The sequence below is a fragment of the Loxodonta africana genome, chromosome 1, assembly GCF_030014295.1.
Source record: "Loxodonta africana isolate mLoxAfr1 chromosome 1, mLoxAfr1.hap2, whole genome shotgun sequence".
In the NCBI taxonomy this organism is placed as follows: domain Eukaryota; kingdom Metazoa; phylum Chordata; class Mammalia; order Proboscidea; family Elephantidae; genus Loxodonta; species Loxodonta africana.
Window position 1 is genome coordinate 37959176 of NC_087342.1, and position 15442 is coordinate 37974617.

A 15442-nucleotide genomic window follows, 5' to 3' on the forward strand; every position below is an offset into this window, starting at 1 on the left:
AAATAAATGCTGTTTTCCTGACGGGGACTTAAAAGAAACATTGGAAAGCACTTTTCTGGCCAAAAATATTCTCTTCTGTTGGTTTCTAAACCTCTTCCTATTTCATCTTTCATTTTCTTGCTTCCTGGTATCTCTATTTAGTTTTTTCTATTGTCAGGAAAAATTGCAAAAGACTTTAAAATGGACAAACCAGTGACAAATGTCTCTATGCACTGCTCGGAGTTCACCATCTGGGTGAGTCTCCAGGGATCTGTGTCTTTGCTGGGGAGGGCTCATAATGATGTGTGTGGGTTCTGTGCAGAGGCACACATGTCAGGTGAAGTACAGCTGCAGGTCGGGCAGGAGCAGCAGTCCAGTCCTGCCTCTTGGCAGTCCAGTCCTTGCCATCTGTGAGACTGTCCTCTGGATTTTCCTTTGAAAAGGTTTTAAAATCTTACTGATTCTCTCAATTAGTTAATGAATTAAATGAAAGCTGTATTAATTTTGTATTTGTATGACAGTCACAATTTTACCCTTTTCCAAAAATTACCTTCAATACTTTACAACAGCCCACGGTTGAGTGGAGACTCCTGAGATACAAGTAACAGCGTGAAAGGAGTATTGTTTGTTAATTTTCTCCTCATTTAAGAACTTCTTGAATTAATACACATAACACTATTTTAAGATCTGAATATAATTTATTATCCTAAAATCTTTTATTTACTACCCTGAAATAGTCATTAATAAGAGATTCTTTTCCTAGGTGGCAGAGCCACAAAGGGAATCAGAGTAACAATATTCAAAATTTATTAAATACTTCCAATGAGCCAGACACTGTTGCAGGTGTTTACATGAATTCACTCACTAGATCCTCACAAAAGTATAAAACAGGCCAATTTTGCACCTGAGGAAATGGTAATTGCACACTTTCTGGACACAGGCATTACATCACAACTCATAAACATGTTTTTATAAAAACTTGTATGAATTGTTTGCTGTCACTTCTCCTCGTTTTCAAAATATAGTGGGAAAATTGGTCACCTATGAAATGGGCGCATTTGCACCTGAGGAAACTAAGGCAAACAGAAATTAAGCGACTTGCTCAAAGACATACTGCTAGTAACTGGTAAAAATGTGATCCAGACCAAACTAGACCACCTCACAGGAAAGAAAGAATGGGAAAATTAAAAAATTATTCCTGGCTGTTGTTACCAACATTACCAAAGGATTATTCTGAAGCATATTAAGACAAAGTGCTGTTAGGAACAGCTCAAGCCAAACTCTTAGTAGGCGGCAGCAATAATAAAACCTATACAGACAATCAAAGGTTGAGATAAAATGAATGAAGACGAGAAATCAAATAGGGGATAGATTAAATGCCAAACTAAAAGCTAAAGAAACCAATTTTTTTTGGTATTAAACGTTGTATGCAGACCCCAACACCAATGTGCTCGGCATGACTCTGCAGACCCTACAACTGAGGGGCTTGAAAGGACTAAGATGGTTAACCCAGATCTAAATTAAATTTCAGTTTGAATTTAACTGCAGCTTGGCCCAAGGTCTCTGCCCCTGTTGCCCTGAAGAGACAATTTATTATCTTGTAAAAGTTTAACTGTTTGTAACTCACAGAAACAGCAAGGGACAAAGCTTTAGCTTTTATGACAAACTGCCTGTTAAAAGACTTTTATCAAAGATGTTTACGCAGTTTGATCCTGGGAGAATGCCTTGGTCAACATGCTCCAGGAAGTTAAGAAATAGAGTTGAATTTCTATTCCACGGTAAAACCTTTTGCTTTCAGTTCTAATAGAGTATAAGCCTGGTACGTCACTATGACACTTCTGGCAACCACGAAGGGACCCAAAGGTGAACTGACCTCTGCAACTTTCAAGGCACTGGAGACTTGGGCTAACGGTACTGGGCTGGGCAATTTTTTAGCCCTCCATCTCCACGGGAGTTATGGCAAGATAAATGCCTTTCAGGTCTGAGCATCCATCATCTTTGCGTAGAAACTCCTTGCATTTTATTGTGGGTTTTTCCTTTTTCTTTCTTTTCTGTTTTTATACGATGGAACTTAAGTTTCTTTGTCTTGTTTTTTCTTTGGTTCCCTACAGTATGGTCATTGTTCAAGGATCTAAGATCTTTAAAGTTGCTTAAAAACTATAAGCACAAGTGGGGCCAAAGCACTGGCCAAAATTTCTGTGACACTCTTTATATTGTTCAGTTCTGAGACTCTGAAATTTCCAACCTTCGGTTTAAAGCCTCCAGAGCTAATTTTACAGTGCCTTTGGAAATATGGGAAATGCCAAAAATAAGAGCGATACTGAGCTTCCTTAGGGGACTCCCGCTCATTACATGAACAAACATTTCTGTTCTCCAGCATGTTTGTTTTTGTCTGCTTGGCATGACCCAGCGAAGGGCTGTTCAGATGATCAGTGGCCACTTTAGGGAACCTTTGATCTTTCTAAGTTAAATTTTCTGCGCAGTAAATTAGAACAGAAAAGATCCTAGATTAAGAAACTGCAACAGGACAGTTTTTTTAACTGGAACCTTGAGGCCTTGCAAAGACAACAAAATAGCAAAATAACCTCTCTCCAGGATACTATTTCCAAATTGAAAAGAATGAAGAAGTGCAGAACGCAGTTTCTGAAATGACTAAGCAAGGTGTGGAATTAGAAAGTCAGAACTCTTCTGTACTTATACCATCTGCTGCAGCTCCCTCTGGACCTCTGCTGGCAGTCTCTCCTCTACCTTCTTACCTTCTGAAAATACTTTGCCTGAACTTGGCCTAGCCAACTTGACATATATTTTGGGGGGACATAATTCAATCCAAAACAGCATTAAAAAAACTCAGCTTGATAAGCTTTCTGAATACTTAGGTTTGTCTTGGACTAAAATTCTCCCTTTTAGTCCTTTAAAACTTAAGAAACACTCATTTTGGATCTCATAAACTCACTCCTTATGAAATAGTTATGGGAAGACCTATGATGTTTCCTCACATTGTCTCTAATGACCCTAACTTAATATAACCTGAATTACTGGAATACTGTTGACCTCTAATGCAATATTCTAAGAAATATTTTTCACAAATTAAAGAACCATCTGAAGAGCAGAAACCTGGCTCTCCTCCTTTACTTAATATTAACCCAGGAGATTAGGTTTACTGGAAAAGACATCAACTAAAAGATTCTTTAGAACCTCACTGGAAGGGGGCTTATTTAGTTCTTTTAGCTAGCCCTTGTGCGGTGAAACTAGAAGGAATTAACCCTTGGATTCATTTATCACAGTTAAAGAAAGCTAAAGCACCTATCCGGACTCATCGGCCAACCAGAGATTTGAGACTCAGACTGAAACGCCCCAGTGACCAGAAGACAACTTCAGAAACAGATAGCTGATTCCAAGATCGCAGAGTAAGATTACATGCAAGCTGCTGACATTTTTGGACTCTGTTTCCTAACTGCTGGTATTTGAAGAGTTTTGACTGTTTTTGTACACTTGCAGAATTATTTCTTAGTAGCTTTGATAATAATTGAATATTTTAAACTCTAATATAGTAAGTTGAAACTTTTATTGAAATTGTTGCACATTGCTTAATACCTGTAGCCTTTGAATTAAGTTTTATTTTACCAACTTTGGCTCTTCCCCTAGCGCATCACTAGAAAAGGAATTTGGTTTCTAATATATAATTTTTAACAAACCTCTTCTCCATTATGAAGACTTTAATAATTATTCTCTTCTGTTTGTTACGACCATTACTGATTCTTCGAATGAAAATGCTTTTGTTAAAATAACTCAATCAGTAGCCAGCGCCAGTAATTTCAGTGACTGTTTGGTATGTCACTCCCCCTTCAGTCTACACAAGATCACACTGATTCTCTCACTGTGCCAATCTTGGGTTATAGGTTCACACCTAATTTTACTATTGATTTTAAGAGACCATTTAAATGGGCAATTGGTGTCAAAGCCCTGGGGGCGCAGTGGTTAAAGCAGTTGGCTGCTAACTGAGAGATCAGTGGTTCAAATCCACCAGCAGCTCCTTAGGAGAAAGATGCAGCAGTCTGCTTCCATAAGATTTACAGCCTAGGAAACCCTATAGGGCAGTTCTACTCTATCTTATAGGGTCACTATGAGTCTGGGTCGACTCAGCAGCAGTGGGTTTGGTTTTTTGTTTGGTATTTGTGTCAAATTATGGCTACCTTCAGAATTACCCACTTATTTATTGGCTCCATTTCAATCCTACTCATGCCTGGTTAGAATGTTCTATTCTTTAAACACCAAGCAATCATTTTGTTAATGATGCTTGATATTATTCTGCAGCAGCAGATTAACTATTTTAACAATGATCAAAATCTTTCAGTTTCTGCCCGACTCTGGAATCCCCTAGAATTTGGAGAATTATCCATTTGTGAGGATTCATTAATTGTAGACTGGCTTGAAAGCGCCAATCAGTCCATTACAGTTTCTAATATTCAAACCAGGGCAGGTATGTTATGTGCCCCATCTGGATATGTCTTTTTATGTGGAGGACCAGCTTATTTAAGGAAAAAGGCCAATAATTCACCCAATACCGGAGGCTTCCCAGCTAAAATGGCTGGAATATACTAGGCCAATGCAACTTAGGTACTCTTGGAATTCCGATGAGTATCCATTCATACAGTGACAGTTTACAATGGAACAGTGACTTGAAATTAATATCCACACAAAAGAGAGAATTTGTCCTCTCAGATAATCCCACTGCCAACAGGCCTTGGCGGGACTGGTCATTTCTTGGAGCACTTGTCCCTTCTTTTGGTACATTACAATTAGAATGATCTATTCACAATTTATCTACTATTATGGCTCAAATTGCTGGTTGTGTTGCTGATGGAATGACACCTCAACAAAAATCCTTAGAACTGCTTGCTAAAATTGCTTTAGATAATAGGTTTTGATCTCTCCTAACTGAATAAGGAAGAGTCAGTGCTACTGCCAATACCTCTTGCTGTTCGTGGATAAATACCTCTCAAGAATTACAACAAGATATCTCTAAAATATTTCAAAAAGCCTCCTGGTTACATATCATTCCTCCCATAACTGTACCTTCCTTCTTCAATATTTTTAGCTGGTTACCCCAAAGCATTAGATCTGGGATACGCTCCTTTTGATCGCTGTAATTATTACATGGCACGTTAAATGTATTATATAATACATTTCTCATTAGCATAGCCAACCCTCAAGACATGTGGCCATGAAAAGAATTATGTCTTTGGAAGAGACTAATTTTTCGTTCTTGGATCTGGTCTTTTTGGAAATGTCAAGCTATTCCTCTAATGGGGCTTTGTCCATAACATTTGCTCCAATCAGAATCAACTCACCCTGAAGATGAAGCCCAAAGCTATAGCAAGGGGAAGATGGGACCAGAAGCTATAGCAAGGTAACATCAGATGGTACCTGGCCACTTCTAATAATAGAGCTGACACCTGGAGTGTCAAAAGCTAACACAGTAGCCATCCTCAAAATACTAAGTATTAAAAGCCCAACAGAGCAACTATCCACAAGAGCCTAAGTCCTTGCAGAAGGTGGGTAATTTCTTTGTGGGTGAGCTGCATCTCCTAGTGGTGGCTTGATCAAAAGGGGGAGGCTTACATGGACCCCAACACCAAGATGCTTGGCATGACTGTGTGGACCCCCAAACCGAGGTGCTTGACAGGACTAGGATGGCTGACCCAGACCTACATTAAATTCCATTTCTAATTAAACTGCAGCTTGGCCCAAGGTCTCTGCCCCTGTTCCCCTAAAGAGATGACTGAGCTTTTTGTAAAAGTTTAACTGCTCGTAACGTACAGAAACAGCAAGGATCAAAAAGCTTTAGCTTCTATGTTAAATGGTACCTGTCAACGAAATTTACACAGCCTGATCCAAGGAGAATGCCTTGGTCAACACGCTCCATGAGTTTAGAAAACAGAGTTCATAATGTTAAGAAAGTTTATTAAGAAAAGGCTGTAATGACCCCCTTATAACTTTTTGCCATGCACCCCCTCTGTGTCCGTAAGCATGCAGCTCTTTGTTTGCTCCACTTGGTAAAATCTTCACTGTTGTCCCTGCAACTGGAACACTGTGACGTCCTGCTTGCATGTTAAAGTGTTTCCCAATTTGTAAATCTCTAATCCACAATAAAACTTTTTGCTTCCACTTCTAACACAGTGGCAGTCTGGTGCTTCACTATGGCATTATACAATTTAATCCTAACATTGTTAGTTTGTCTAAGGCTCCTACAAAATTCACACCATATCCCCATACTCTTTTTGTATCTTTCTAATGAGAGAATAATCCAAAGACATCTTCTGCTTTACACAGCTTCCTGGCACGCCTGGAATGAACTTGGCTTTCAGCAGTGTGGAAGCAGACCATCAAAGGGTCTACTACCAGCTGCAAAGTCTATTCATGCTTATAACTGTACTCAAATAAATATCTAGCAATTGTCATTCTTTTCTGGACTTTCTCAACCTTTCAACTCTTAATTTAGAGAAAACTGAAATCCTCAGAACATCTCAAGAAGAATCATTCATAGGCCAAAATGCTTCAAAGAAGGCACCTAGGACAGTCCAGTCTCACCAAAGGCCTCTGAACACATGGCAATTTCCCAACTCAAACATCTGGGTCCTCCCTCTCAGCTAAGAGCAAACCTCAGTCTGCGAGCGAGAAGCGTGTTAACTGAACTACTAACTGTCTTCAAGTATAGGCTTGAAGGTTAAATACATAAAGACTAGTGGGGAATTTTCTCCATTCCTAGAAAAACCTAAAATAAAGCTATACTTAAAGTATTAACTGAACTAATTTGTCACCATTATGGTTTATGGAGCAACACTCAGTAGATAACTCCATAAACGGAATCACTAAGCCAAAAAACAAACTACACACAATATGTTGGATGAATATAAGATAAAAGGATAAATATAGTATTGATAGACGTTAACTAAAATACTTAAGAAAATTCTAGACCTAGTTGTAAGACATTTTGAAATACAGCATTTACCCAGCAAAATTCTGATATTAAAGATAGTTAAGTATGAATCATGGGCAGGGGTTACAAACAAAATGAAAGACCAGATTGGACCTAATTATTCTAAAATAGTTCTAGAAAAATAAAGCAAATAGAGAGTCAATTCTATTTTGATTTCAAGTACCTTCTAAATATTTAAATTTACCAACTCCAGATAACGCAGTAACTAACGCTCAAATCACTAAATCTATTAGTTATTAAAAATCCAAGACACTCTTCATTTCCACAAAATGCAAACTCAAAAAACTAAAGAGGTATGTCATTTTTGCCCAATGTTTTCACTAGTCGGAATAGTCTCCAGCAGCAAAGCTGACCAGGTTTCAGGAATAACACTGTCCACAAGCAACTGAGATGTCTTTACTTGTGCTCCCAGATGTTTCTGGAGTTGTACTCCCTTTGCTGTAAGTATACAAAATTTTTCAGAAACTGAAAAACAAAGAAAATTGAAGGCAAGATGATACTCACTTTTCAATCTCAACCCCAAGTGGATTAGTGGGACGTAGGGACAAAGGAGGAATTCCTTTATTCCTGTCCTTGCGCATATCATAATAACTCATTTCATCAACCCAGACAGCAGATTGATCCAAGATACCTAACAAAAATCAGGAGTACAACGTTAATAAAACAAAGGCTCTAAATGAAGGTACCTTCTAAGTCTTTCCATATTGCTTTAATTTTCTGAAAAACCTACTACAAACGCATGCTAAAATAATTTTTAAAAGATGTGAGGGCACAATAGCCCAGATTTTTTTTTTTTTTCATAATGGATGGTGGCTTAATTAAAAACACTGAGAATTTATAAAAAGGCAAAAATAACATTTCTTAATTCATGGTTTCATTGTACATTACTCAATAAAAAAGACAAATTAAGTCTCTGAGAAAAAATGTACTTTACAAATAATAACCACATGATTATTTACACATTATTAAATATTGCCGATTAAACTGGAGAAAACATTCATGAGGTTAGTATATAAGACACAATGATACGACCTACAACATCTGTTTATTTAAGAGGTTATTCCGAAATCACATAAACTTTTGGAAAACTGCTGGGAAACACCTAGACACAAAACTTGAATTAAAGATACCCTTAGAAGCCTTAGTTCAATGAAAAGCTTCTTGCTTATGATGACTGTTGGAGATCCATTATGTATACATAACTTACATTTGTGAATTTCTTTCTGTTGAGCAACATAAGCTACCTAAGAACATATTTGACTAGAGATGAAAATCAAACGTTCTTTAAATGGTTCTTAAAAACACTGAACAATGTCTTTCGTTATCTTTTTCTACACACTGACATTTTTCACTTTTTCATGATAGGTCTACAAAATCAATATCCTCCTTGCTATTTCTTATTCCTTTTACTATGCTAAAAATGTTCTAATAGAAAAACAGCAGATTGTTTTTACATTATGCTGAAATCAATTTGGTAAATTCAACAAAATATATCCCAACGATTCCTCATATAAAGAAGTACTCAAGCACATTCTAAGAAATGTACAGCTTATGGAACTGAAATGACTGGGCTATTCCGGGAAAGCCGGCTGAGTGGAGCTTGGGAATGAGACACAATCTCTGAAAAACTGGGCCTCCCTCTATGGGCACCAGCTCCTTGTCATTCACCTCAGCACAGGACTGCCAGCGTTCCGCCTGGGCTGCTACCAACTGACCAAGGAGCCCAGCGCCAAGGAGCATGGAGGAGGGCAGCCCAGCCCTGCCTGCAGGAGGCAACAAAGGCTGCTAGGAAGAAGGGGGTCTAGGAACAAGAACCTTGGTAAACTCATAATCTTCTCAGTACCCAATACTGGACAGGCCTTGTCAGAGGGGAGGAACGCCATGTGCAGGCAGTCCAGAGCCAGGTCCACTCCGGTCAATACACCTTTCCAGAGCCCACTGTGTTTCAGGTCTTGTGCTGGGGCCCGAAAATCAATTTGCTACTTGTAATAAGCATTCTTTATCTGCTATAAAAAAATGATGAGGCTGGATTTCTTCAAAATGTCTTAAGTTCCTTCAGAAAACTGGAGAAGTCCCTGCTTTTCTTTCACAGTTCAGTTTTTAAAGAAATCAAAAAAGAGTGAATAAAAAATAGAAATATTATATATATGTACATATAAAAAAAAACTGTTGCCGTCGAGTCAATTCCAACTCATAGCAACCATACAGGACAGAGCAGAACTGCCCCACAGAGATTCCAAGGAGCGCCTGGTGGCATAGTGGTTAAGTGCTATGGCTGCTAACCAAAAAGGTCGGCAGTGTGAATCTGCCAAGCGCTCCTTGGAAACTCTATGGGGCAGTTCTACTCTGTCCTTTGTGTTGCTATGAGTCGGAATTGATTTGACTGTAAAGAGTTTGGTTTGTGTTTTTAAATACAATATAACCATGTAACCCACTGCTGTCAAGTCGATTCCGACTCATAGCAACCATATAGGACAGTAGAACTGTCCCATAGGGTTTGCTAGGCTGTAATCTTTATAGGAGCAGACCACCAGGTTTTTTTCTCCTGCAGAGCGGCTGGTGGGTACAAACCGCCCACCTTTTGGTTAGCAGTCAAGCGCTTAACAACCATTGTACCACCAGGGCCCACCATGGCTCCTTATCTCAAAGCTACCCATGAAGAAACGAGGCATTAAAGTCACACAGCTATCAGTGGTAAAGCCCACATTCGAATTCAGAATTTGGTTCCTCAGACCAAGCTCTGAACCACTACTAATACAAGGAAGCACATATTAGGTGCATAAAAAGTAATATACAAAGTGCTATAGGGTCAATGGAAACCCTGGTGGCGTAGTGGTTAAGTGCTATGGCTGCTAACCAAAGGGTTGGCAGTTTGAATCCACCAGGCGCTCCTTGGAAACTCTGTGGGCAGCTCTACTCTGTCCTACAGGGTCTCTATAAGTCAGAATCGACTCGACGGCACTGGGTTTGGTTTTTGGTATAGGGTCACTTGGAAACCCTGGTGGCGTAGTGGTTAAGTGCTATGGCTGCTAGCCAAAGGGTAGGCAGTTCAAACTGACCAGGTGCTCCTTGGAAACTCTATGGGGCAGTTCTACTCTGTCCTATGGAGTCGCTATAAGTCGGAATCGGCTCAACGGCACTGGGTTTGCTTGTTTGTTTTTTATAGGGTCATTAAGAGTCAGAATCAACTCGATGGCAACATGGCAACGGGTTTGGTTTGTTTTGGTTTTCTTATGGAATACAAAGAAGAGTGATTACTTCTGGTTCAGAGGGCTAAAAGCAGATTCAACCCAGACGACATTTCATCTGGGCCTCGATGAATGCGGAAAATAAAGGGAGAGGAAACTATTTAATATTATTTAATAATTTGGCCAAATCGTGAGAATATTTCATCTCAAACTGAAACAATATAATAGTTTAAAAGAAACACAATCATATTCAAGTCAAGGAACCAAAACTGTCACACCGAAACATTACATAAACAGATTCATAAAGAACTTAGAATGACAGCTCTCTTATGATGTCATCCTTAGCAAACCACCTTCACAACAATAATGCAAACTTTAACTTTCATCCTTTTCCTGCCAAAATAAACATAAACTGAACGTAAGTTAAAGAGACATGAGAGTAGGTATCTATCAGTTTTAAATTTTAGAATACAATGCCCATTTTTATTTTCATTAGAATAGAGTCGTGAAGGATGATACCTATTTTTTCAGGCTTCAGCAGCTTGAAAGAGACTGTTGAGGTTCCTCTGCCACCTGACTTGGTTGTGACAATGATGTCCCCTTTGTCATTTTTGGCTTGTCCCACTCGACACACTATTTTACTGGCAGACATCCATTCTGCAGTCAGGAGGCAATTATGTCCACAGATTGTCAGACCTGGAAATGCAAGCATGACATGATGAAGTTCAGAAGAACAGTGATAAGACCTTAAACTTGTCTACTGCATGAAAAATAAACACCAGGCCTTTTTATGAACTGAAAAATCAATCCAGAAATAGCATTTCCTTGTTCAAAAGTTACTTCTATAATTGAATATAACCAATATTACTTGCAAATATACTGTTGTTTCTATTGATTTTCATCTAATTTGTTTTGCATCTAATATTTATAACTTCTTTTACACTGTTTTTATATTTCTCCAAACATAAGTGGAATTAGAAAACAATTTATTATAACTATGCCTAGGCTCATAACTCTGCCTAAGGCTGAGAATCTTAGGTTGTTTTCATAGGTATTAGAAGGGAAACAAACTATTGCTACTACGTGAAGTCTAAATTACTGATAGAAAATTTGGAAGTCTATTGGTAAATTTATGTATCATTCCCTAAAAACATTCTATATTCACTGGTCTTCCTAAGAATAATCTGCATGCACTTTCACTAGTGTTCAATTATATGTCGTATTACAGAATGGAGCCAATCATAGTTTTATAACTAATTCTCTTGAGAATTCGGAACTAAAGTGGTTACTTTATTTTAAATATGGCCTGGAGTATGATAAACTCAGTAAATGTTGGGCATTACTGGATTACTATCTCATTTCAAGTCTGCACATCAGTTCATACAATGGTAGTTGATGCTGCATCAGTGTTTCCTGATGATACTGCCACCGCACTACTTCTGTTGCTACAATCAAACTGTATTCCAGAGAAGTCGCCTCAGCTTACTCATGGCCATCACTTCCTGATAACCTGTACCTAAATTAAAATGCAGACAGTGGCCACACAGAGATGCACTGAAATGTTCTAGTGAGACAGGCTGTCCCTAGGCAAGGCACCAACACTCCACACAGGCACACCGTCAGCTACTCCTCTTATTTCCTCTACATTTTCCATTTCCACAGAGGCCAAGATAAAATATATATATATACATATACATATATATATATATATTTATGGAGAAAATAAACCAGAATGTATATGACCCAAAGCAGACACTTCACATTTTCTTTTCTCATCATTTAACTTTTTACACTGCTCAGCAGTCGTGCACGGCAATGCCATTATTTTCTCGGAAACTAGAACATCTCAACAAATGCAAAATTTGGTTTAAAGCAATGGAATGGATTTAAGTCACCTTTTGTTACAACTCTAATCATTACTGAGAAAGAATGCTATAGGAACCATACAGAAACAAAAGGAACTACGACTTTAAAACATATTTGTATTTCCTGAAATAATGAATTTGGGGGTTTCCCTAAAATCTCTATTATTCATGTATGGCATTTTGTTTTCCTAATAACAACATTTAAGGATTCCTTTTTTTTTTTAAGACTGAGTTTCTTGTTGATATTTCTTAATATGTAATTTTAAATGCACGTATAATTCTTAATTATTTTTTCAAAATAGAAATGTTTTTGATATTTTTCCTGATAATCAGTTGCTATGAAAAATTCAAACAATTTAAGAGCTTGAATGCTACCTGGGTTCCTCTCTTCTGACTCCAAGATAAACACTGCTAAACACTTCAATGCATTTGTGCTCAAATAATTTAGACATACATAAATTTGTCCATATATTTATTTCAAAATAAATGGGTAATCTTTTAATTTGTAACCTGCATAATTATAGGTTTTGGAAATTTTTACATCATTTCAGGTCAATACACACTTAATACTGTTAAATTCTACAATAAAGGTTCTTACGATTTTAAATATTCACTTCAGAAAGGAAAATGAGTCCATAATAAATGTCAAGGCATAAAGTAATAACTCAAATAGTGTCTTCATAAAAACAAACAAACAGGCATTCCTAACATAGTAAGTTCCCTAGTAGAGAGCTACCCTATGGGTAAACTGAGGAATGAGGAGCCAATTTCAGAGACACAGACTAAACTCTAAACATCTGTTCCCATGACCACACCTGCTGGCACCAAACCACCCCAGAGCGATAGCTTATTCATCAGTCATAGTTGCTATCAAGGTTCCTCTGGCTGCATTTTTACTCCAAAATTTGATGCCTAATAAGCATCAAACAATTTAAACAAAGACTCATACAGATCATTTTGAACTTCGTAACAAAAAAATAAGATCATAAGACCAATTTTGTCGGTACATTTTGCTAAGTTAAAAAACGCTAAGAAATACGCTTCATAAAACATAATAGCACTTTTTTTTGAAGTAACCTGTAATATTCCAAGTACTTTTTATAGTGTTTTACTTGGCTAGTGTAAAAATCATCTGAGTTTTGAAAAACTTCAGCAGGTTAAGTCTGCTTTTTAAAAAAATTGTTTCCTGCCAATACCTCATGCAGGCTGCAAGCTGAACTAGCAAAGTTTATAAAAGTGATACATACTTAGTCAAATAAGAATAGCTCTGCCTGAAGCTAAAGCAAGACTAAAAGTTACAGAGACTAGTCACTATCATGTTTAGGGGCTCACCATGATTGTGCCAGGTAAAATTTTGGACATAACCTCCATCCATGTTGTTGTTGTTCAGTGCCGTCCAGTTTGTTCTGACACACAGCAACCCTATGTACAACAGAACAAAACACTACCAGATCCTGCACCATCCTCACAATCTTTGCTATGTTTGAGCTCGTTGATCCAGCCACAGTATAGATCCATCTCATCGAGGGTCCTCCTCTTTCTCGCTGACCCTCTACATTAACAAGCATGATGTCCTTCTCCAGGGACTGGTCCCTCCTGATAACATGTGGAAAGCACATGTGACAAAGTCTCACCATCCTCGCTTCCAAGGAGCATTCTGGCTGTACTTCTTCCAAGACAGGTTTGTTCGTTCTTCTGGCAGTCCATGGTATACTCAATATTCTTCGCCAACACCATAATCAATTCTTCTTTGGTCTTCCTATTCACTGTCCAGCTTTCACATTAATTTATGGCAACTGAAAATAGCACGGGTTAGGTCAGGCGTACTTTAGTTCTCAAAGGAATATCTTTGCTTTTCAACACTTTAAGAAGGTCTTTTGAAGCAGATTTGCCTACTGCAATACATCGCTTAATTTCTTGACTGCTGCTTCCATGGGCATTGATTATGGATTTAAGTAAAATGAAATCCTGACAACTTCAATCTTCTCCATTTATCATGATATGCTTACTGGGCCAGCTGTGAGGATTTTTGTTTTCATGTTGAAGTGTAATCCATACTGAAGGCTATAGTCTTTGATCTTCAACTTCATCAGTAAGTGCTTCAAGTCCTCTTCATTTTCAGCAAGCAAGGTTGTGTCATTTGCATTACCAAGGTTGTTAATGAGTCTTCCACCAATCCTGATGCCATGATCTTCTTCGTGTAGTCCAGCTTACTGGATTATTTGTTCCGAATACGGGTTGGATAAGTATGGTGAAAGGATACGACCCCAACGCACACCTTTCCTGATTTTAAACCATGCGGTATCCCCTTTTTCTGTTTCAAATAACTGCCCCTTAGTCTATGTACTGGTTCCTCACGAACACAATTAAGTGTTCTGGAATTCCCATTTTTGGCAACGTTATCTATAACCGAGCAATGGAGAGTCTGCTCAAGCCCCCAAAACGAGGCAGAAGTGGCAATGAATTGGTGAAAGTAAGTACGAGCCTCTAACCTACTGCGCAGACCAAAAAAACCCTTCCCCCCTCTGGCAAGTACCTCTCTCCCATTTACTTGCCTCTTTGCTGCTTTGCTCTGGGTCCTGGTCTGGCTTCAGCGATTGCCAAGCCACCTGGGCCAGAAGTAGAACCTGTTTCATGCTCTGAGCCATTCTCCCGACTTTGAAGAGGGAATAGCTCCCCTAAGCCAGGAACTCAGGGCAGGCACAGCTCCTTTGCCTAGGCACAGGCATAAGGGGTCCATGGGCTTTCAATGTCTTTCACCCCTGCATAGACCTGTGTGGGCCCATTTCAAAAGCATAGGCCCTCATTAGCAGAGTACAACAGGATATATACCTGAAGTCTAACTTCAACTGTATCAGCTACATGGTAGAGAGGAAGGTTCGTGACATTTGACACCACCCTGTCCATTAAGTAGGAGCCTCACCTACCCACATCAGGTGCATGAGGACTGGTGGCCCTACCCACTCTACCTAGCCACTCGCAACAGGGATCCGAGAATAAGTGGTGCCTCCCAGTCCTTACAGCCAACAGCACTGGGTGCCCAAAGTCCAGCTGCAAAACCCACCCACCTACACACTTCAGGGAACAGGGACACGCCTTCCACCCAGGCACTCAAGGGCAGCCATCAGCTCCCTGCCTTGCTCAGTACATGACCCGCTGCTGCAGTCAGATACCTGTGCCTGTACCAATCGCCCCTGCCTGTCTAGGACTGTAGGTGAGAGCCTGCACCACATGCTTGGTGACCAATGACCTGGACACCTGAGCTAAATCCACACAAGAAAAGTAAACAGATTCCTGGGCTCACATACCTAGTAACAGGTCTAGCCACCTGATGACACAGCATGAGAACTTCAAAGATGCCAATAAACAAAGTAACTCACATGAGCAGCCTATTTGGGCTTATCGAAGCA

At 39.0% G+C, this 15442-nt stretch overlaps 1 protein-coding gene across 12 annotated transcripts in view; it reads right to left on the reverse strand.

The window, feature by feature from the left end:
* The window catches only part of EXOC2 (exocyst complex component 2), a 330347-nt gene that overhangs the window by 259594 nt on the left and 55311 nt on the right, over nucleotides 1-15442 (reverse strand). For all 12 annotated transcript variants that reach the window (XM_064279802.1, XM_064279801.1, XM_064279798.1 and 9 more), the window contains 2 exons: nucleotides 10687-10863; nucleotides 7484-7610 (listed from right to left, as the gene is read on the reverse strand). In XM_064279802.1, the coding sequence (XP_064135872.1) occupies nucleotides 7484-7610; nucleotides 10687-10863 (304 nt within the window). The remainder of the gene's footprint in view (nucleotides 1-7483; nucleotides 7611-10686; nucleotides 10864-15442) is intronic.